Below are 23,200 nucleotides of genomic sequence, written 5' to 3'. Positions count from 1 at the left end.
GAGCCTCTACTTGTTGAGGTCCTCAGTACCATGTGGCAGTCTTCTTCAGCAAATCATATAAAGGTTTTAAGGTTGTCGATAAGTTCGGTCAGTGCCTTCCTAGGAAATTGATGATTCCCAGGATACTTTTAAGTTCCGATACATTCTTTGGATCACTTAATTCTTGTACTGCCCTGATTTTCTCATCATCAGGTGTCATGCCGTCTTTGTTTATTTTAAATCCTAAAAATTTTATTTCTGTCCTCTTAAATTCGCATTTTTCTTTATTTAGTTTCAGCCCTGACTTTTCAATTTCTTTAAGAACTTCATGCAATCTTTTGTCATGTTCCTCTTCTGTGCGTCCAAAAATAATGACGTCATCAATAAAACAATCTGAGCCTTCACAGTCTTTTATAAGCTCTTTCATTTTTCTCTGAAAAATTTCACTTGCGCTGGTGATATATATATATATATATATATATATATATTTTTTTTTTTTAAATTATAATTTTCTTTCACCTTTAAAAAAAATATTTCAACCACAAATAATCACAATGAAATGACAATACCAGTAAATTTTAATTATTCCAAACGTAATCAAAAATTAATCACGAAAGAGAATACAACTAAAAAATAAAGCGACGAGACATAATGCGACAACACCTTGACAACAGAAGTCCATTTCATCCACTCGAAAAATTAAAGAGATGCTTTAATCCCTCAACGGCGAGATTAATATTTCTGTTACATTACTGGTTTTCAGTAGTATGTAGTAACCTTAAAGTTTTCATCGAGAAGCAACAACAGCGATATGACTCGAGTTTCATTCAGAGCTGAAATTGCATCATTTTTACTGCTGTCTTGTTGGTTAGAATGATTGTGCCGGTGGTGGTAGTGGTTGGAATAGTGGTAGCGGTGGTGGTGGTGGTGGTGGAGGAGGAGGAGGAGGAAGACGAGGCGGTGAGAGAGGATGTCATTATGATAGTGGTTTTGGTGGTGCTGTTGGTTAGAATGATAGTTGTGGAGACGATGACGGAAATTGTATGATGATGTTGATATTGTTTTTATTGCTATTGTTGTACTTGTTGTTAATATTGTTGTTGTTGTTGTTGTTGTTGTGTTGTTGTTGTTGTTAATGATGATGATGATGATGATGATGATGATGATGATGATGATGATGAGGATGATGATGACAACGACGATGTCGTCGACAATGATGGTTACCACCATACGATATTACAAAGTTTATTTAATCTTAGGCTTTCGCCAATAATTCACACAATACAATTAAGACAAAAGAATGTTACCAATCTCTCCTCATGCATTCGTTATACTATCACAATAACGACCGTGTTATCTTTACTCCTTCCCCAACCAACCCCTAGCATCCCGCCTCTTCATCGCGAACCATCTTATATGTATTAGCTTCAGGACGGGCAAGTACGGAAACTGCCCACCCTTCCTTTAAACGTATTTATTTCCTCTATAACTTAGAATTCAACGCTCTCCTTACTCAGAAGAGTATTTCTCGTATACTAATTCAATTGTTGAGAAAACCAAAATGGTGGTTGTATTTTATATATTTATTTAGTCGTGACTTTTGAATAAAAGTGTTTTATTTTATTAGAGGGAATACAATAGAAAATTACATTGTTTTGCAAAATTATTTATTCTGGCAATAAAAATACAGCGGTAATTAGTTTAAGAATAATGATTAAAAAAAGAACTAACAAATTAATTTGTTAAAAAACAAAAACAAAAAAAAAAACAACAAAAAACAAAAAGAAAACAATTTAAATAAATGAGTTTTGAGAAGTACTAAAGAAAACGAGAAAAAAAAAGGAAATAATTTAAATGGATAAACAAATATATAAAAACAACACAAATTAATACTAAATTGATATAATATTAGTAAGTTAATAAATTTAATTCAATACTGGAACCTTCCCAATGTCATTACATCAATGGTACCAACACAAGTAAGGCAATAAATAAGAAAAAGTTGTTTGCCAAAAGCTCTATTCAGTGTTCACTGGTTATTAAGGTGGGCTCATTTGAATTAGCCCGACCTAGTACTAGAGAGGCCAGACAGCAAAAATCTGAGTTAGTTCACCGTCAGGCAGCAGCTTCTTATGGTTCACACTATTATGTTATGACGATCGACCCAATCAGCAAAGTCCGGTCCGCATTCGTGCACCGTCGCGAACCCGCCTGGTAGCATCGTCACAACACACCTTTCGACTAGATGCTCTGCCGTTTCGGGTTCTTGCCCACAGCGTGGACATAAAGGACAGGAAGTTAGACCCCACTGATGTAATGCACCGGCCGTTAGGCAGCTCCTCGACCGAAGCCGATTCGCAGCTACCCAGTGTCTCCTCTTACTGGTATCAAAGCCTGGCAACTTCTCACCAAGCTTAGAGGAGTGTAGGTCCCCGCCCCCACTAGGGATTGAATTCGTCCAAACCGACTTCCATCTCGTATGTGCAGCTCTGTCCGTAGTCAGGGATTCTGCGTACAAGGGTTGCCGGGACTTATTTCGGCTCGAAACGGGGGCACCGTTCATTATGCGCATGAGAGGGGTATCCCCATTCCCTCTCTCTTTGATCTTACTCAGCCAGTTTCCCGTAATGGTCTCCCTCCGGACATCGGGGGGCTGGATCGCTGCCATCACCGGGCCCCATTCTCTAGGGGTTGTTGCTAGCGTTCCCGACACTATGTGCATCGACTTGCGAAGTTTTACATCCACCTTCTCAACGTTTCTGCTTCTACCCCACACTGGAGCGCAATACTCCGCGGTGGAATAGCATAGTGCCAGGGCGGATGTTCTCAGGAGCGCTTGGCTAGCGCCCCAAGTCGATCCCGCCAGCTTCCTCAGAAGACTATTCCGCTTCTCTATCTTCCGGGCAACCCCTTCGAGATGAACCCGATAGGTAAGGCTGCGATCCAGCGTCACCCCTAGGTATTTTGGACGCGGCTCATATGGGAGTGGCTGGTCCCCGACTAGGACATTCAGTTTACGGGTGTGCCAACCACTGCATAAGTGAAATGCAGTGGCCACGGTTTTTGAAGTGTTCATCTTCAGGTACCACTTGTCAAAGTAGGATTTGAGTCTGGTGACGTCCTCGCTGAGTACGCTCTCGAGACGGGTCCACACTTTACTCTGAGTAACGAGTGCCCAGTCGTCTGCGTATCCCAGCCTCAGGGAGGAAGTGTTCGGCATATCGCTAATGTAAACGTTAAACAACATTGGCGCAAGTACCGACCCCTGAGGGACCCCGTTCTTCAATTTCCTAACTTTGCTCGTGACGTCTCCCAGCGCGACGTGGAATTGCCTTTCCCCTAAGATCGAAGAGAACAACTTCAAGGTCTTTTTGCACCTTATGATTTTTGCAAGTTTGAGCATTAACCCATCGCACCAGACCGTATCGTACGCCGCTGATAGGTCTATAAACACAGCACCTGTTTGCTGTTTTTTCTCGAACCCGTGCTCAATATGCTCTGTAAGGGCAATGACCTGCTCCGTGGTGCACCTCCCTTCCCTGAAGCCTGCCTGCTCAGGTGGCAGGGCAGCGTCTAGGACCGGCCCCCATCGGTTTAATAGAACACGCTCCAACAGTTTGTAAAGACAGCTCAGCAGCGATATGGGTCTGTAACTGTCTGCCTCCTTCGCCGGCTTCCCTGGCTTCAGGATGGCAACTATCTTCGCATGCTTCCACACTTGTGGAAGCTTTCCGTTTGCAAGGATGTCAGACATTGCCTCTGCTAGCCAGGCCCGTGCCCTGGGGCCCAGATGCGTCACCATATCGGGATATACACCATCTATCCCAGCTGCTTTGCCGTTCTTCACTTCGCTAATGGCTGCAGGCGACGTGACGATGAGATGACGATGTGGGCGGAGTGGAGTGGAGTGGTTGGGGGGGGGGGGTGATAAAAAGAACAGGAGCGTATCCTGGTTTATGCATTACGGGGTGCATGGTGATTCGCAATCTATTAAAAATACACACAAATTGATTTCAGTATGAAGTATCAAGTTTAAGTAGTAACTTTTGAAATTATCTAATTTAAATTTGATTATTTCGGACCTGGTAATACAACTTATAACTTGAAAAAACAGGCTGGTATTTGCCCACCCTGCCCATTATTACCAGCCGTCCCTGGTAATAGATAAAACATGGCCTGTAGGTTTGGTTATCAAACCGATCTGATTAGCAGATTAATTAAGTTGTCTGACTAGCAGACTTAGGGACTCAAGAAAACTGAACAATCTTCATAAATTCGAACATTCGGCATTTAATGGACTGTTTTGAATTGGCATTCAATGATAATCATATACTAGGAATAATATGTGAATGTGTGTGATAGGTAGGCTGCATTCATTTGGATTAAATTACAAGATCAAGACCAAGATATTATATTTTTAACTTAAAAGGGGAGATGTCACATAATTAGGTTATACTATCATATTATAGTAATCGAGTACATTGGGTGGATTAAAAAGTGGAAATAATAAACGGTTATTTATTTAGATGTTCAAGCAGACAAGACGTGTTTGTTGACTCTGTCATTGATTTAATAATATATAAGCCCACAATATGACAACTTATAGCCTGACACAAGAACCCTCTAGGACTTGTAGTTTGACGTCATTTTTTTAGGTTTGTGTAGCGTCTAGTGAGTTGTCATTAGTAGAGCTCAATGAAACAAGTTATTTCATTGGTTGAACTATTGAATACAACTCACGATTTGTTTTCTTTTGTGGCAAAAGACTGGCATTTTGACGTCATTGTTTGGTCAGTATTGGGCCATAACTTTACGAAGGCCACGGTCAGGCTATATCTTTACGATGGCTACCATCGGAGCCACGAATACAGAGTCAGTAGATAGTACAACATACAAAGTCATGAAAAATACCTAAGGACGGAAAAATATAACCCCACTGTGAAAGCATTGCGAGTAGTTTTAATATAGCTTTAAGTAAACATGAAAGGAAGGGTGCCCTTCAAAATTGAAGTCATAAATTGCGCGCTGTCACAAAATTAAAGAATAATGATGGTTGAAGAGTTATGGGCGAACACTTTTTAAAAACAAGACGAAGAGAAAAGCCACAAAGGAACAAGACAAATAAAATATCAGACCTGAGGTCTGTGACAATGGCACGAAATGAAACGAAACAAATAAAATTGAGCATTTCATGAAGGAGGGCCCCCTCTATTTTAAATCTATTTTTAGTTACTGGTTATCGACCTTGAACATGTGCAGAACAAGATCTACAACTCTGTTGCTGTATCCATATTCATTGTCATACCTGCAACAAAAAGATAAAAAAAAGTCACCAGGAAGTGTTATACCTATCTATCCCCTTATCAACCTTTTATTTCAAAGACGGCAACTTCATTTACGTCTAAAGTGCGAGTATGTGGTCTTGTGGTATAGCCCGGCGCATAGTTGCAGCTCTTTACTCACATTCTCTCACCGTATTCAAATGTAAAATTAATACCTGGCCGTTGACGGTGTTGTCTCTGTTCGAAAAAAATTATTGTAATATTGCCGAATAGGCGTCATGTCCGGTCCTACATGTTAAATGTTGCTATTGGCTAGGGACCCCTTGTAGAGCGATCTGAGCGCGTTAAAAACCTATGTCATACGGAATCAATGTTCATTTTCAGTAAATTTTAAGGACTTAGAGACTCTCAGGAACTTCTGAAATTGGAGCCATTACTTCGTAATTCTAAGAATGTTTCGTGATAGTAGGTCTGGTTTTAGGAGTCTAGATACAATAAGAGCTGTCGACCATGAATTCAATGGTCCAAGACAGCCAAAATACACTGATCCTATGGAAAATTCCACCGACCATGACCTTGATGAGTTACCGTGGAAAGACGCAAGATAGATTTCCTGAATGAAATATAACAGATATTTACACAACCCTTACACTTTCCTGAATTGAAAGCAATTTTAATTAGAATATTTTACATTTGTATTTGGCCAAACCAGGCGAATACCCCTATTCGTTAGTACCATAATATAATTATCGCATCACATGCTCACATCCAACTGCTTTCCTTACGGAAAATTATCTCCCTGGATTCAGAGCAAGATTAGGTTATCTGATGGAAGAAATGCAGCCCAAATGCTATGCGTGTAATGAGTCAAACTATTGTGTCAACTCATATTTTAACATAAATCGTTGAGATCAAGGTACGTATAAGGAATGAGATAAGCGGAAGAGTAGCGTCCCTTGATTGGACGTCACCTTACAGAGAGAACGTCAAAATGGTTTTGCGCACGCGTCTCTCTCGTCCTCGCTTTCGGTGAAGTGTCTCATGCCGCACAACCAACATGACGTTCTCTCTCTAATAACTTTTCCGCTCGTGACTTCCAATCAAGGGACGCTACTCTTCCGCTAATCTCATTCCCTATAATAATAATAATATAATAATAATAAATAATAATAATAATAATAATAATAATAATAATAATAATAATAAATAATAATAATAATAATAATAATAATAATAATAATAATAATAATATTTGGTAAACTCCCTCTAGAGAATTACTGTATATTGCATAATACGCATATAATATTTCACACAAAATAAACCCCCAAAAAACAACCCCTCACAATATACGAGTTGCGATTAAACATGGATGTGGATTAAACGGAACCATCAATTTTTACGGAACGTTTTTAGCTGAGGATAAATCCTTAAAAACAATGGATTAACAAACACATCACAAATTTTGAAAACAAAGCTATGCAATAATTCTAATAATGTTATTGGAAAAAAAAAATAAAAGTAAAAAAAAAGAAGAAGGAAAAAGAAAAAGAAAAGCTCACCACGATACAAGCTTGACAAAGTTGTCATTGAGGGCAAGGCCAGCCTTGGCATCAAAAATGGAGCTGCGGGCATCGCCACAGAAGTCTTGAGACACAACATCCTCGTCGGTGTATCCCAAAATACCATTCAATGGACCCTCAGAGGCATTCTTGATAACTCTCTTAATCTCATCATAGGAGGCCTGTAGCAATTACAAACATTTTGGTTCAATCAAATATTATTGTTTGTACACGAAGCTATAATACTCTTCAACAGTCGTAACGTCACTTCCTTCCAAATGACGCATGGTAACTTAGTAACACTGGCTCTAAACTATCGGAACAATGGCGGACGCCCGTATGAAATATTTCTCCGGCGAGCATAAAAGCGTATCCAGAGGGAAAAAACCCTCATAAATTTGATCATGTTTTGACTTTTACACATTTTGATCACAAGGCATATGAAAAGTTCTAGCCAGCATGATTAATAAAAAGGTAATGATTTTCTTTGTTTATAACCAAGATGGCCGCCGTTGCCGGGTGGCGTGACGTCAGACTACTGAATCCAATTGTCAGACATAGACACATTAGATTCTAGCCGAAGATAAAGATAGATTGTATGCACTTCACTTCCACACCAGGGGGCAATCTTATGAAGGCGGATTATTATGCAATTAGTGAATGACTATGGACATTTATTCCAAAATTTCGCTCTTATGTAGAGTTACTAAATTCTTGTCCCGGTCTAAACCTGACCTTTGACCTTAAATCTTAGTTTGTCCAAACACCTGTCTTGTTATTTTTTTAGTTAGCGCCTGATTACCAAGGAAACTTGTATCGATATTATGAGATTTAATTCTTCTCTTCGGAAGAAAATACACTGAGAAGGAATTATACAGACATAAAATGTGCTGTCGATGTTGTTACGAGCCTTTGAAAAACTGTTTGAAAATTACAAATCATTAGAAGTACACATTTTTGTTTGTAGAAACTTTAATAAACGCCGACTCCAATCGTTAGTCGCGGGAAATACTTTTGTCTGAGACTCAAAGTGAAGAAAAAACGCGATTAGAAAGTTTGATGGAAACACAAGTTATTCTGTTGATATTGTTAAAGGCTGAAATAATGTAGAATTGCGTGGTTCATCTGAGAAACAGTTTCTGTGTTGTTTTCTTGTTTGTTTTTTTTTTGGTTCAAGTTGTGTCTTTTGTTTGTGTGTTGACAAATCATTGTTTTGGTTATTTAATTTGATTAATTGGACTTTAAGTAAGGTTAAAGGTTAAACAAAATCGATACCGGATGTGGAGATACTACAATCTTTTGCGTAGGAAAAGTATGAAGGCTGCTATTTTGCCAGAACAAAGTAACCGAGTTAGTAAATGTCCTTACCACAGCCCGTTCTAGACAAAATTCCACGGAGTCAGAGACTAGAACTAGAACCCGCTCATGAGAACCGATTTTTAGTCACTTGCTTCGGTCGGGCTTACGACTAGAAAAGTATTTTGCGAGACTGGAAAAGGGCTAAATTTAGTCACTCTAAATAAGAACGGCTACAGGACATAATCTGCTGAATTGTCTTTAATTATTATTGATGCTAAAACTATTCCATTCCAAACTGCAAGTGGGTATGTTAAGAGTGTATAAACCTAAAGGAAACAGCTTCTCTCCCCTTTTGCTTTATCATTTTGAATCTTATCCAATTATGATTCAAAAGGGTTTCAAAATTTTCAGATTTGCCCATTTGTCAACTAAGCTTCGCTAATCAAAAACTTATCTTTTAAAGTATAGATATCTGAAAAATGACATAATGTGACAAAATCTATAAAACTTGGAATGCACAGGAGATATTTTACTCAATACTAAATGGCTCCACTTGAATTCGATCAGATCCAAAGACAAGTTATTAACTCTAGTGTTTCCGTGAATGGACAATCTGACTATTTTGTCCAATTTTCATTGATGTTGAACTCAAGAGGCTTTTGAGAAAAAAAACTCACTTCATTCAAGTTTATGTCTCTGTTCTCTTTGGAGTTAGATAGCAATAGATGCAAACTAATGTGGCCAGATTACAAAAAAAAAAAAAAAAAAAAAAAAAAAAAAACAACAAAAAAACAACCCAAAACTTGAGCAGTTATATAGCGCAATAACCACTAAACGTACTCAAAGCGTAATACGAAGGATCCCTGACCAACAGCAACACGTAACATGTAGAACGAGACATGACGCCTATATAAAGGCGATATTACAACATATTTTCATACAAAGACAATGCTGATAACGGCCAGATACTCATTTTACACCCGAATACGGTGAAATAATACCAGTAAAGAGCCTTTTCCGAGGACTCAACTATGCGCCTAGCAAGGCTAGAACCCAAGACCTTCCGATCCGAAAGCGAGTGTCATACCACAAAACCACATAGCCGCATAGTCATATTCTGTAGTACAGCCAAGCCAATCAGTTTGAATCTGGTGTCAATCAATGAGGGGATTGAACCGTGGCCTTCGTAAAGTTATGGCCTGCTACTGACCAAAAAATGACGTCAAAATGCCAGTCTTTTGCCACAAAGGAAAACAAATCGTGAGTTGTATTCAATAGTTCAACCAATGAAATAACTTATGAGCTCTACTAACGACAACTCACTAGGCGGTGCAAAAAAACAAACGACGTCAAACTGCCAGTCCTTTTGGATTTCAGTATCACGCTATAACATAACGATGGCTACAATTGAACCGTGGCCATCGTTAAGCCTGACACTGAAACCCAAAAAGACTGGCATTTTGACGTCATCATTTGATTTTTGCACTGCCTTGGAGTTGTCGTTAGTCGTGCTCATGGAAACAAGTGGTCCCATTGGTTAAACAATTGAATACAACTCACAATTTGTTTTCTTTTGTGGCCAAAGACTGGCATTTTAACGTCCTTTTTTGGTCAGTGTCAGGCTATAGATAGTATGCAGATGACGTCACTCAGGCCTTTGTTATTGTTTTTGCCATCCGCGTTTGTGAGTTGTTCTCACTAAACTGTATTAACCAGACTATAAAAGTTCATGGTTACACAGAGTTTGTGTGTTGGTCCGTTATACTTCCGGATGGCAATGTTGTGAACTCCTTGGCCAAGCGCATTCTATCGATAAGTTACCGATGGCTACGATTGAACGTACAAAATATCGAATTATTATTTGAATTATTACATGTAAACTGAACAGAATATTATAAATATCATCGTTATCATTAGTACAGATAGTATGCGCTTGGTTAAGAAGCTCACAACATTTCCATCCGGAAGTTTAACGGACCAACACACAAAACTACGTGCAACCTTGAACGTTTATAGTCTAGTTTAGTGAGAAATACTCATAAACGCGGGTGGCAAAAATCAATAACAAAGACCCGAATGACGTCAACTTCATTCTATCTATAGATAGTATGCGCTTGGCTAAGAAGCTCATAACACTGCCATCCGGAAGTTTAACGGACCAACACACAAAACGGTGTGTATCCATGAACGTTTATAATTTATAGCCTGGTTAATACAGTTCAGTGAGCATTCTATCTATAGATAGTATGCGCTTGGCTAAGCAGCTCATAACATTGCCATCCGGAAGTATAACGGACCAACACACAAATTTGTGTGTATCCATGAACATTTATAGTCGGGTTAATGCAGTTCAGTGAGCATTACTCATAAATGCGGATGGCAAAAAACAATAACAAAGACCCGAATGACGTCATCTTCATTCTATCTATAAGAGTTTGACATGCAACATACCCCCTTTCCTAATCTGCAGGTGAGACAAACCACCGATACATCAGGCACAGGTACACGGAATGCAGTGCCAGTCAATTTCCTGAAACAGTTGAGGGAAAGACATTTCTTGATTTTTAATGAGAATTAATGAGAGAATTAAAAAAAAAAACGAATGCGAAAAGATGAACAACATACAAAACAACAAGTGCAGAAAATCAGTAACAAATTTTGGCTTTTTCATAATTCTGAGCCTGTTATCAGCAGATGCGTTAGCAAACTTTTGTTTTGGCTCAGTTTGTTGGTTAGTCATCTTAACAAAAACTCTCAAACCTGGGACCTCGCGATTCGGAGTTTGTGTGATATCTTGCTGAACATGCTACTGTCTGTGGTGCCATCAAACATTCACTATTTGGTTCAATGGATAGGTGTAAGATTTTATTGGGGAATTTCAAGTGTTGATGTGCATGAATGCAAATTTACTTTGATAAGGATGCAAATACAACGACTAAACAGACATTATAAATTTATTTCTGGGAAGGAACTCGTAAATAGTCTGCATGCAGTTGAAATAAAAAACAATATGAAATTGAATGTAAGATTCAATTTAATAAACGATAGACAACGTGGACTTTTCGGTTTTCCCCTTTATCAACAAAACAGGATGAATGAAACCCTACAGGCGAATGAGACATTGTAGTGTTTCATTCATCCTGTTGTGTTGATAAAGGGGAAACCCGAAACGTTCACATTATCTGTTTTCGTTTATAAAATTGAAGCTTACATTCAATTTCATGTTATGTATTTCTTCGAGCTTCGAGCACCACCATATACATTAATAGCAGTTGAGTAACATAAATCCCCTCAGAAACAAGAATACTGACCCAGCCATCTCAGGAATAACTTTGCTCAGAGCTTTGGCAGCTTTGGTAGTGGATGGGATGATGTTCTGGAAGGCTCCACGACCTCCTCGCCAGTCCTGGTTAAATACGAGAAAAAGGCTTAGGAAAGTTTCAATAGAACAGAATTTAGAACGAATCCCCCCCCCCCCCCCAAAAAAAAAAAAAAAACCCCAAAAAAACAAAAAACAACAACAACAAAAAAAAAAAAAAAACAAAACAAAAAAACAAACCAAAACAAAAACAAACTGAAATTCCCTTTATAAAATCCATAGGGGAAATTTTATAATTGGGTTATATTCCAAGGGAAGACTCGAATAACCAAGGTGTCAGCCGCAGTGTAGCGCCGCAAACTGAGCTAGGGCGAGGTGATTTGCTCATGGCCACACAGAGCAGCGCAGGTGTTCAAACTCGGTACCTTTCGGGTTTGAAGCAAAGACCGTACCGCTCAGCCACACTGCCCCATAGATCACAACGGGTTTTTAAAAAGAAGTTTACTCCCTTTTATTAATTTTCCTGTTTATCTGTGATCCGCTGTCAAGTCAGCGGCATGTCCTTACAAATATGTGTCAGTGAATGACATAATCAGTCGTATGGTGAAAAGGTTTGAACTGAGATATTGCCAAGTTTAGTTGGTCAATTTTATCTTCTTGACTTCTTGTCATAAATGATTAAATCAACCCTTTTTGTACATCTTCGGGAAATATCAAAGCTTATTTTTACTTTTAAATATTTTTTTACAGCTTGTCAAGTTGAAAAAGTATGAAATTTGAGAAAAGTTGCTGGATACCTTTCCCATACATCTGACCATAACTTCATGAAAAATCATCCGATTTACTACAATTGAAGATTAAAATGCTCTGGGGAGCATATTCTTTCAGAAAATGCAAAACAGTGCAAATCCAAAAGGTTCACCTTCGACTGATTATGTCATGTACGGACACTTATGTTTACCATGCTATACACACAATAAAACATATAACCTACCCCCCTCCTTACCATCGAGTGGAAAATCGTCACATTCGTTACGATGCAACCAACAATGTTATTATTCTGATATCCCTTGTACATCAGCAAATTATAGAGAAAATAATTTGTTCTAGCGATAAAAATTAGACACTGGACAATACTATGTATGGATCGTACTTGTTCCTTTTCTGTTTGAGAAAAAAAAATTATGTGTTGGGTGGGTTGAAGTTTCAGGGAAAATTCTGAAAATGGCTGGTAAGGAGAGAGTTAATTTACCATAGACCCCGGTCCGTCAACAGTCTTCTGTTTGGAAGTGACAGCATGGACAGAGGTCATCAACCCTTCCACAATGTTGAAGTTTTTATGAACAACTTTGACAATTGGAGCAAGGCAGTTGGTTGTGCAGGATGCATTGCTGACGACAGTCATGTCTTTTGTATAGTTATCTGCATTGACTCCCATCACAAACATGGGAGCATCAGCAGATGGAGCTGAGATGATAACTTTGGATGCGCCGCCATCTATATGAACCTGTAGATAAAATAATTATTGCGTCTTTCACACGCTCTTCATATGAAATCAAAAATGTGATACTCGGACTCTTGTACAGCTGGATACTATAAAAGCAAAAAGAAAATTGATTTACATTTATACATCTCAAAAGAAGACGATAGAGAATAAAAACTTGGCGGTCATGGGGGCTCGAACCCAAGACCCACGACTGGTACGACAACTCCGCCTGGCCGTTAGAGGGTAGCTCTGCGATCGAAGCGGAGGTATAAATTCCAGTACAATGGGCATGATCTATATTCTCTTTCCATGTGCTCGAGGTCATTGGTCACATTGCAAAGCGTGCTCAAAATGACCCACATAGTGAAAAGTATTCACAGCTTTTGAACTGTCTTACATTACGATTGGTCATTTTGTTCAGCTTGACACACGGGTATGTTTACAAATTTCATAAACAAAGCAGTGTGTTTACATTTGTTAAGAAATCTCCAATCGTTGGACCTCATTAAATCATGTGATTGATGACTCGGTTAGACGAAAACATGAATATAGATTGCTCCCATTCGAAGTATAAGTCATGAAATACTAAATAAATCACAGAGCACAAAACGTACACAGCCATCTTCTAAGCGTGTTACGTGAACCATGATGTCCCTTTTTCCTTGTCTCACATGGATATGTTGTTCCCATCTCCTTGACCCTAAATTTCCCCAGTTTTCTAGTTTACATCAGAATACATCTCACTTCGTAAACATCAGCTCAATACGCTACAACAGTCGTAACGCCACTTCCCTCGTAATGACGCATGGTAACTTAGTAGCTGGCTCTAAACTATCGGAACAATGGCGGACGCCCTTATGAAATATTTCTCCGACGAGCATAAAAGCGTATCCAGAGGGGAAAAACATTATAAATCTGATCTTGTTTAGACTTTTACACATTATGATCACAAGACATATGAAAAGTTCTAGCCAGCTTGAAGAATAAAAGGTACAGCTTTTCTTTGTTTAGAACCACGATGGTCGCCGTTGCTGGGCGACATGACATCAGACTATTGAATCCAATTAACCAGTAGCTTTTTGACCAATCAAAACATGGAATTTGTGACACACCTTCACACGTGCTCGGACAAACATAGTTGGTTGTTAATAAACAATAATGTAAATGAAGTCGACCTCTCTCTGGCCATTGTTATTGTTTTTATACCTCCAAATGGGAGACTAGTTATCACACGATGTTCTCGATCATATTATAAACCTTTACATCTACACATAGTTTTCTATGTTTGTTCGAATGACCAAGCGGTAGAACAGTGGATATTTTACTTAGACACATACAATCGATAGTTAAATATGTTAATTCGCTATGTTTACCAATCACAGCCACTGATTACATTATGACGATTGTCCGAGGGGCGTGGTTATATAGGTGTCTATTCTGATATCCACGGGTGGAACAGAAGATAAAAAATGAAATTGTTTTTTTTTTTGGTTTTTGTTATTGCCTGAAGAAGGGTTTTGAGCCCGTAAAGTTCCGTGTTTGGTATTTTGTTATTTATTTATTTTGTTTTTGAAGCGTTTTTTATTCAATTTTGTTTATTACTCTAAAAGCATCATACCTTTGCCTGCTCAAGAGTTGTAAATTTACCGGTTGCTTCGACTACATAGTTTGCACCTGTTGACCTCCAATCAATTTTGGCAGGTTCACGCCTGAAAAGGAAAAATAAAATTGAGCTTTATATAGCACAATATCCACTAAAAGTGATCAAAGCGATTTACAAGAGGTCCTTGGCCAACAGCAACACTTAACATTTAGGACGGGACATGACGCCTGTTAGGCGACATTACCATTTTTTTCGGACAGAGACGACCCTGTTACGGCCAAGTACTCATTTTAAACCTGAGTACGGTGAGAGAAAGTGAATAAACAGCCTTTTCCAAGGACTCAACTATTCGCCAAACGAGGCTGGAGTCCAGGACCTTCCGATCCGAAAGCGAGTGTCATACCACAAGGCCATATAGCCGCAAGCCTGAAATGAAATTTAAATGTACACCTTTTTATAATCAACGTCATTCATGGGCATAGAGAACAGTGTAGTTGAACGAAACTCTACTGGTGAAATACAATTGCTTATGAAATGTATTCAGCATCATTAAAACGCTTTTTAAAATTACACGGTGAAGAGAAGAATCGAAACTTTTATTGATGTTAAGTGTTCAGTTGATAAACTAACAACTAACTAGCAGGATATAACCTGCTAAAACACAAAACTAATTTGTAACCATAAACAATGGCTCGCTAAAAACAATAACAAAGAGCTGAGTAACGTGAATTTCGTTCCTTCTATAGATAGTTCGAAGATGACGTCACTCAGGTCTTTGTTTTTGTTTTTTGCCATCCGCGTTTATGAGTAATGCTCACTGAACTGTATTAACCTGACTATAAACGTTCATGGATACACACAGTTTTGTGTGTTGGTCCGGTATACTTCCGGATGGCAATGTTGTGAGCTTCTTAGCCAATTGCATACTATCTATAAGAACCAAATGGAGAGGATATTTTCATTTTTTAAAACACTTACTCTGCAGATATGATAATGGTTTGACCATTAATGATAAGTTTGTTGTCTTTCGCACAAACAGAACCAGTGAATGGGCCGTGAGTAGAGTCATATTTCAGCATATATACCTGCAATAGAAAATTATCAATTAAATATAAAGTACTAAAAAAAAACGATGCATCAATGGAACAGATTATTTATTTTTTTCTTTATATTTTAAAAAATAATTTCAATATTTTTTTCTTTGATAATTGTGATTGACTGTGAATACTAAAATATTCTGTTCCAAAATACATGAGCAACAATTAATATATTATCTTTTAAAAATCGAATTTTCTTGTTGAGTTTAGAATTGTGTCATGACTTGTATTATAAATACAATTTCAAAAGATACCGATGGTAGTCCGTTTGCTTATTTTAAATTAAATTGAGATTTTATATAGCGCAATATCCACTAAACTTGCTCAAAGAGCTTTACAAACGGTTCCTGACCAACAGTAACACGTAACATGTAGGACGAGACACGACGCCTGTTAGGCGATATTACAATTTTTTTTTCGAGAAGGACAACGATGTTGACGGCCAGGTACTCATTTTACACCTGAATACGGTGAGAGAATGTGAGTAAACAACCTTTTCCAAGACTCAACTATGCCCCGAGCGAGACCCGAACCCAGGACCTTCCGATCCGAAAGCGAGTGTCATTACCACTAGACCACATAGTCGCATTTTATCTCATACATAAGGCATGCGTAGTTAAAGATAAGTGAATAACTAAGTACCCTGAAGTCCCATTTACATAAACTTCTCAGGCCCAGAAAAAAAGTTTTATCATTAGCAAGGGTCAGTAATTTTTCGCTTTCGAGGGGAAACAACCTTGCAATTCTAAATGAGTGATGAGTAAAAGTCCAGTGACCTCCCATGTTCATGAAAATTATGGTCAAGAGCAATCATCTGAAAGAGACACTGGAAATAGGCTTCAACAGTCGTGACGTCACTTCCCCGGTAATGACGCATCGTAACTAGTAACTGGTTATAAACTATCGGAACAATGGCGGACGCCCTTATGAAATATTTCTCCGAAGAGCATAAAAGTGTATCCAGAGGAAAAAAAAAACAACATTATAAATCTGATCATGTTTTGACTTTTATACATTTTGATCACATGACACGTGATAAAGTTCTAGCCAGCATGAAGAATAAAAAGGACCGATTTTCTTTGTTTAGAACCAAGCTGCTGGTTGCCGGGCGGACGTGACATCAGACTATTGAATCCTATTATACATACGTACCATGTAGTCAGGGCTAATTAATGGGTCATCAGACTATTGAACCCTATTATACATACGTACCATGTAGTCAGGGCTAATTAATGGGTCATCAGACTATTGAACCCTATTATACATACGTACCATGTAGTCAGGGCTAATTAATGGGTCGTTGATCCCAACAACTCGGACACCTTTGCCAAGGGCTACACGAAGCGTGATTCGGCCTATACGACCAAATCTGAGGGAAAAAAAAAACAAAAACAAAAAAACAAAACAAAAAACAACAAAAAATTAAAAAAAATAAAAAAACCCAAAAAACCCAAAACAAAACAAACAAAAAAAATAGAAAGAGAAAACACAAAAGGACCGAGCTTTTTTAAAAATAGGGAATGAGATTAGCGGAAGAGTAGCATCCCTTGATTGGACGTCACCGGTGGAGAGGTTATTTGTAAACAAAACAACAAAAATGCATATCATAATCAACGTTATGCATTTTTGTACAGAAATATAAATAATAAATTTTGTATTTGGAGCGATTGGCTTGTAGTTGGTTTGTTTACAAATAACTTCTCCACCGCTACTCTTCCGCTAATCTCATTCCCTATAGAGCAATATCTACTAAAGGTCCTCAAAGATGTTTGCAAAGGGTCAATGACCAATAGTAACACGTGACATGTAGAACGAGACACGAAGCCAATTAGGCGACGTTGCAATTTTTTTTCCGACAGAGACAACGCTGCTAACGGCTAGGTATTCATTTTACACCCGAGTACGATGAGAGAATGTGAGTAAAGAGCCTTTTTCAAGGCCTCAACTTTGCGCCGAGCGAGGCTCGAACCCAGGATTTTTCGATGCGATAGCGAGCTTTCATCAAAGACTCAACTGTGCGCCTCTCATACTGGAACTCGAACCCAGGACCTTCCAATCCAAAGACGAGTGTCATACCACAAGACTTCATAGCCGCACGTTTCCCCGCATAGTTTTCCCTACAAAACAACTGTCTAAGCCTTCAGCTTCAGTCAAGACTCACTAAGTGTTGCTATTGGTTCTTGGTTGTATATTTATTTACATTTTTGTGCATTTCCATACGGGTTCAAACCGAGGGTCATGAGGACAATATGTTTCGCTTTGTAAAATTTATATATATATATATATATTATATATATATATATATATATATATATATATATATATATATGTGTGTGTGTGTGTGTGTGTGTACATTGTCGCCATAGATTCTCAACTTTGTAGTTATACATTTTTATGCATGCCACGTCTGTAAACGAATTTCCATTTTTTGTTGTTGAATAATGTATATATATATATATATATATATATATATATATATATATATATATATATATATATATATATATATAATATATATATATATATATATATATATATATATATATATTATATATAATATAATAATAATAATAATAATAATAATAATAATAATAATAATAATAATAATAATAATAATAATAATAATAATACTATCACTACTACTACTACTACTACTACTACTACTACTACTACTACTACTACTACTACTACTACTACTACTACTACTACTACTACTACTACTACAGTGGAATCCTGTTGTAACGAGATGTATTGGACTGGTGCGAAAAATCCGTTATAGCAGGATTCTCGTTATAAGAGATCATGTAATAAACTCAAGGGAAATAATTACGCGGGCCTACTCTGGGTATTGGGTTATAATTATTCTTTGTATTACCTCCCCTGATAGTGATATCGTTGAACATGACTGTTGGGCATTAAGTATAGTTGATCAATTAAGAATGTTGTTTTTTTTTTTGTTTTGTTTTTTTTTTGGTGTTTTTTTGGTTTTTTTTTTTTTTTTTTTTGGGGGGGGGGGGGGTATGTTTTTTTTGGTACGTTATGGGAGGGGATTGTTCCAGTTTTATTTATCCCATCTAACAAAATACAAATTCAAACACACACCCAACACTCCAGACAGACAATTAAAAAATTAACATGAATTTTAAAAATATTAACAATCAGAATCAAATTCTAACATACATTAAGTCACCACATTCGTCCACTCATTCAAATCTCGAGATCTTAGGCAAATTCATGATACATAGCATAGGTAATATAGGTTATCATATATAAAAAAAAAAAACACTTGTTCTTATATCATGGATTTTGGTTTGAAAAAAGAGTCAATTGTTGACTGTTTCTTTGTACTGGTGGCAACGTCATTGATGAAATTGTCTAGGACGTTGATGCTCCCTATCACTGACATGGCGTTTTCTTGCTGCATGCAAAACTGGCGAACCACTTCAAATGCCTGCAGTGCTGCTTTTGATGGAATGATGGCGACTTCTTCTGTTGTGTCTTCCTCTTCTGTTATTTCTGAACTCTCTCCAGTTACACATTGTGCTATGTCAGAAGTTGACAACTCCTCTATTGGAGTAAAACTCTCATCCACTGACAGATATTCATTGGCCGTCATATTCAGAGGCATTATGTCTCTCAGTCTGTCAAAAAGGTTGTCGATATCGGTGCGATCGTTGATGGGTACAATATCGTGCGCGGCGTTTGATACTGACAGATCATTGTCCAAATCAACGGTTGGAGACGAGTAGTTGGGGTGATTTTGAATCCAGCGTGGCGAAAGCATTTTGCAATGGTCTCCATCTTGACATCGTTCCATGCAGAAGCAAGGTGTACATTGCATCCAACACACTCATTTTTAAGTAGCTGTCGGCACTCCCATCCTTGTCCATGGTGGCAATAAGTCGTTTTAGTACCCTCTTTCTGTAGAGTACTTTAAACGATTGGATAATCCCCTGGTCACAGGGTTGTAGTACACTTGTGGTGTTTGGCGGCAGGAAAAACAGTTGGATGGCCTTCAAATCAGTCATATGTCGGTGCGCAGAGCAGTTATCCACAATGAGTGCGACGCTTCTTCCTTGCAGAACAAACTTTCTATCTAGCTTCCGCACCCATTGCTCGAAGATCGTACTTGTCATCCACGCCTTTCTGTTGAATTTGTACTCTGTTGGAAGAGCTTTAATGTTTTTGAAACACCGCGGCTTCTCGAACCTCCCTATTGTAGGAGTGGCAACTTCTCCGTCCCATTCATGTTGGCAGCGATTAACAGTGTGATTCTCTCCTTTGGAATCTTGTTGCCGCTGCACACCTCTCCCTGTCTCGCAAGCGTGCGGTTTGGCAGGCACTTGTAGAACAGCCCAGTTTCGTCCGCGTTGAAGATTTCACCGGGCTGGTATTTCCTCAGGATTTCTTGCAGCTGACCTTTCCTCCAACTGTCAATAGTTTCGGTCGACACTGAAGCTGATTCGCCGCAAACAACTTTCATGGAAATGGCGTGTCTGGCCTTGAAGCGATTCAACCAACCAATGCTCATGTCAAAGTTCTGGTGTCCTAGGGTTTTTGCAAGTTCATTGCATTTTTCCATTAAGATGGGGCCTGAAATCGGGACACTGAGGCTCCGAGCCTGGTTGAACCATAACAACAAACTGCGGTCGACGTCTTCAAAATCGGGCTTTCTTATTTTCTTCCTTTCCTGCTGGAATCGTCCACTGGTATACGCCGCCATGATGGTTTCTCTATCTTTCAAGATGGTGTGTAAGGTACTTGAAGCGATGTCATGCGACCGACAAATTTCTGCTTTTGTTCGGATCTTTTTATCGACCTCTTCAATCAACATAGCTTTGGTCTCAAGAGTTAAACATTTACGTTTCTTGATAAATGATTTAGAGTTAGAGGCCATTATAAAGGTGTATTGAACAAGGATATGTCTTGACTGGTACTGATGATAATTAAATTAAAACTGACTAGCGCTAGCGATGTTGACTGCTCGGCGTTGGCAATAAGAAAGAAAGGGACTCGCAAATTGCGTTCTCCCCTACCCAAGGCATCGTATAACACCACCATGTCGCCCCCATCCCATTACGTCGTGAGTTTGTTCCGCTTGCTTGCACATCTCATGCCCTCCACTCGCATTCATTCGGTCCATTGTAAGGTTACAGTCTCCCCCCCCCTCCCGCCTACAACTCATCCCCCATCGTAATCAAAGAAGTGAGAGCCATTGTACTGGTGTGTAAGTGATTACATCTAGTCATCTTGCCTAACATCAGGCTCTTGTAAACGATGCCTAACAGCAAACACTGCTAGCGTATTTCATGCGATGCGCCTACCTTATCTCTCTACCCCTCCAACTCCCCCTCCCCTCCTAACTCATTCCACGCAGTCTTCATTGTTTGTTTGCACACTGAGGATATCCCATTCGCTATACACACCATCGACGCATTATGTCATTTCGTAACCGACCAGGTTTTATTCGCTTTTGCGTTGTACACAACAGCAGCAGTCAGCAGCACTATTCCGTTATAACCGACTCGCGTATTTGTCCGATTGCGTTATAGCGATACTTTTTTTACAAAGATAAAGAAGAAAAAAAAACCGGGGTTTTAGAAAGATGCCGTTACAACAGACTTCTCGTTATTCCAGGACTCGTTATAAATGGACTCCACTGTACTACTACTACTACTACTACTACTACTACTACTACTACTACTACTACTACTACTACTACTACTACTACTACTACTACTATTATTACTACTACTACTACTACTACTACTACTACTACTACTACTACTACTACTACTACTAATAATAATAATAATAATAATAATAATAATAATAATAATAATAATAATAATAATAATAATAATTATTATATATTATTATTATTATTATTATTATTATTATTATTATTATTATTATTATTAAAATTATCACTTGAAAGCAAAACGTTTCCTTACCCATTGATTCCAAGTTTCAACTCTGGCATTTTCGTTTCTGGAAAGATGAGAGATTGAATCATTCTTAAACAATTTGGGTATATTATATCAGAAAACAAACACCTCATGCTAGTATCAAGACAGCCCTGGACAGTAGATGGAAAGAGAAAGCGGGGATGTCTTTTTGTTTCTTGTATCTTTCTTTCTTGCTTTGTCTGGCACCTTTCCTAAACGCTTGATCAGTCCTTTATCTAAATTTTGTTTGTTTGTTAATAACTGTATATAAAAGTCAGAAACTTTTTCGACACAACTTTCGAGCTAATTTCCGATTTCAACTATAAAACTAAATATGGCAGGTGAAGCCTTTTAAAATCTGATTATACATAATACATATAGTATCTCAAAATTGTCTAAAAAGGAGGTAGAACAAGTCTATTCTCAGTATGGAATTGAGCTTTTATATAGCGCAATATCCACAAAATGTGCTCACAGCGCTTTACAAGGGGTCCCTGGTCAACAGCAACATTTACCATGTAGGACGGGACATGACGCTTGTTAGGCGATATTACAATTTTTCGGACAAAGACAACGCTGTTAACGGCCAGGTACTCATTTTACACCTGAGTACGGTGAGAGATGTGAGTAAAGAGCCTTTTCCAAGGACTCAACTATGCGCCGAGCGCGAGGTTCGAACCCAGGACCTTCCGATCAGAAAGCGAGTGTCATACTACTAGACCACATAGCCGCACTCATTAATGATCTGCAAGACTGCACACCCATGCAAGTTATGACGTGCATGTTACGCATACCAACACAAAACCCAAATATTATGGTGACTTTACGGGTATCATAAGACCAGCTTCGCAGCAATAAAACCATGTCATTGATTTGTCAAAAGAGTCATTTGGATTGGAATGTAATGTGAAGGCTATAGGGAATGAGATTAGCGGAAAGTAGCGTCCCTTGATTGGACGTCACCTTACAGAGAGAACGTCAATTTGGTTTTGAAGTGTCTCAAGCCGCTTTCAGCGGAAGCGAGGACGAGAGACGCATGCGCACAACCAACATGACGTTCTCTCTCTAATAACTTTTCCGCCGGTGACGTCACAGACTATGGGTGACGTCCAATCAAGGGACGCTACTCTTCCGCTAATCTCATTCCCTATAAAAGTGCCTAAGAGATAGAGCAGTCAAAATAGCAATAACACTATAACGACCATAATACAAGGAGTAGATATGGCTTATAAAGTCAAACAATATGTGAGGATGAGGCAAACCAATAAGCTGCTTGCCGTAAATCAATATTAATAATAATTAAAAAAAACAACAAACAAACAAAGAGATGGATGTGAGATAAAATGCATTAATAAAAAAGAAAAAAAAAGTCATTGTCAAAAATATCCCAAATGAACCCTGCGAGAATGATGGAAACGAAACGACACACACACACACACACACACACACACACACACACACACACATTTTTACCTATAATGATTTAACCATAATGCCAATGTAATATAACATAATATTTCCTTTTTTTATTTATCTAAAGAAGGGCAAAGGCCAAAACGTCGTTTACTTTGTTTTGTATCTTTCATAAGAGTAATTTTACTTCCCTTATTTTACTATACATTTTATTG

General features: G+C 38.3%; 1 protein-coding gene across 2 annotated transcripts in view; it reads right to left on the bottom strand.

Annotated features, from left to right (window-relative positions):
• Positions 1 to 4,249: 4,249 nt before the first annotated feature.
• LOC144970058 (glyceraldehyde-3-phosphate dehydrogenase-like) overlaps positions 4,250 to 23,200 on the bottom strand; it is a 19,655-nt gene continuing 704 nt past the window's right edge. The window contains exons 2-10 of one of the 2 annotated variants that reach the window (XM_078909256.1): positions 21,579 to 21,615; positions 16,897 to 16,993; positions 15,506 to 15,612; positions 14,543 to 14,633; positions 12,691 to 12,945; positions 11,431 to 11,525; positions 10,571 to 10,649; positions 6,821 to 7,002; positions 4,250 to 5,284 (exon numbers count right to left, since the gene is read on the bottom strand). In XM_078909256.1, coding sequence (XP_078765382.1) covers positions 5,209 to 5,284; positions 6,821 to 7,002; positions 10,571 to 10,649; positions 11,431 to 11,525; positions 12,691 to 12,945; positions 14,543 to 14,633; positions 15,506 to 15,612; positions 16,897 to 16,993; positions 21,579 to 21,607 — 1,011 coding nt within the window. In that variant the 5' untranslated portion in view covers positions 21,608 to 21,615 and the 3' untranslated portion in view covers positions 4,250 to 5,208. Of the gene's footprint in view, positions 5,285 to 6,820; positions 7,003 to 10,570; positions 10,650 to 11,430; positions 11,526 to 12,690; positions 12,946 to 14,542; positions 14,634 to 15,505; positions 15,613 to 16,776; positions 16,798 to 16,896; positions 16,994 to 21,578; positions 21,616 to 23,200 lie in introns of those variants that run through there. The other variant, XM_078909257.1, reaches the window with a different exon arrangement.

The sequence above is a fragment of the Berghia stephanieae genome, chromosome 4 (genome assembly GCF_034508935.2).
Source record: "Berghia stephanieae isolate SIO BIC M18660-M18661 chromosome 4, UCSD_Bste_1.3, whole genome shotgun sequence".
Taxonomy (NCBI): Eukaryota; Metazoa; Mollusca; class Gastropoda; order Nudibranchia; family Aeolidiidae; genus Berghia; species Berghia stephanieae.
This window is presented reverse-complemented; position numbering and strand designations above follow the sequence as displayed.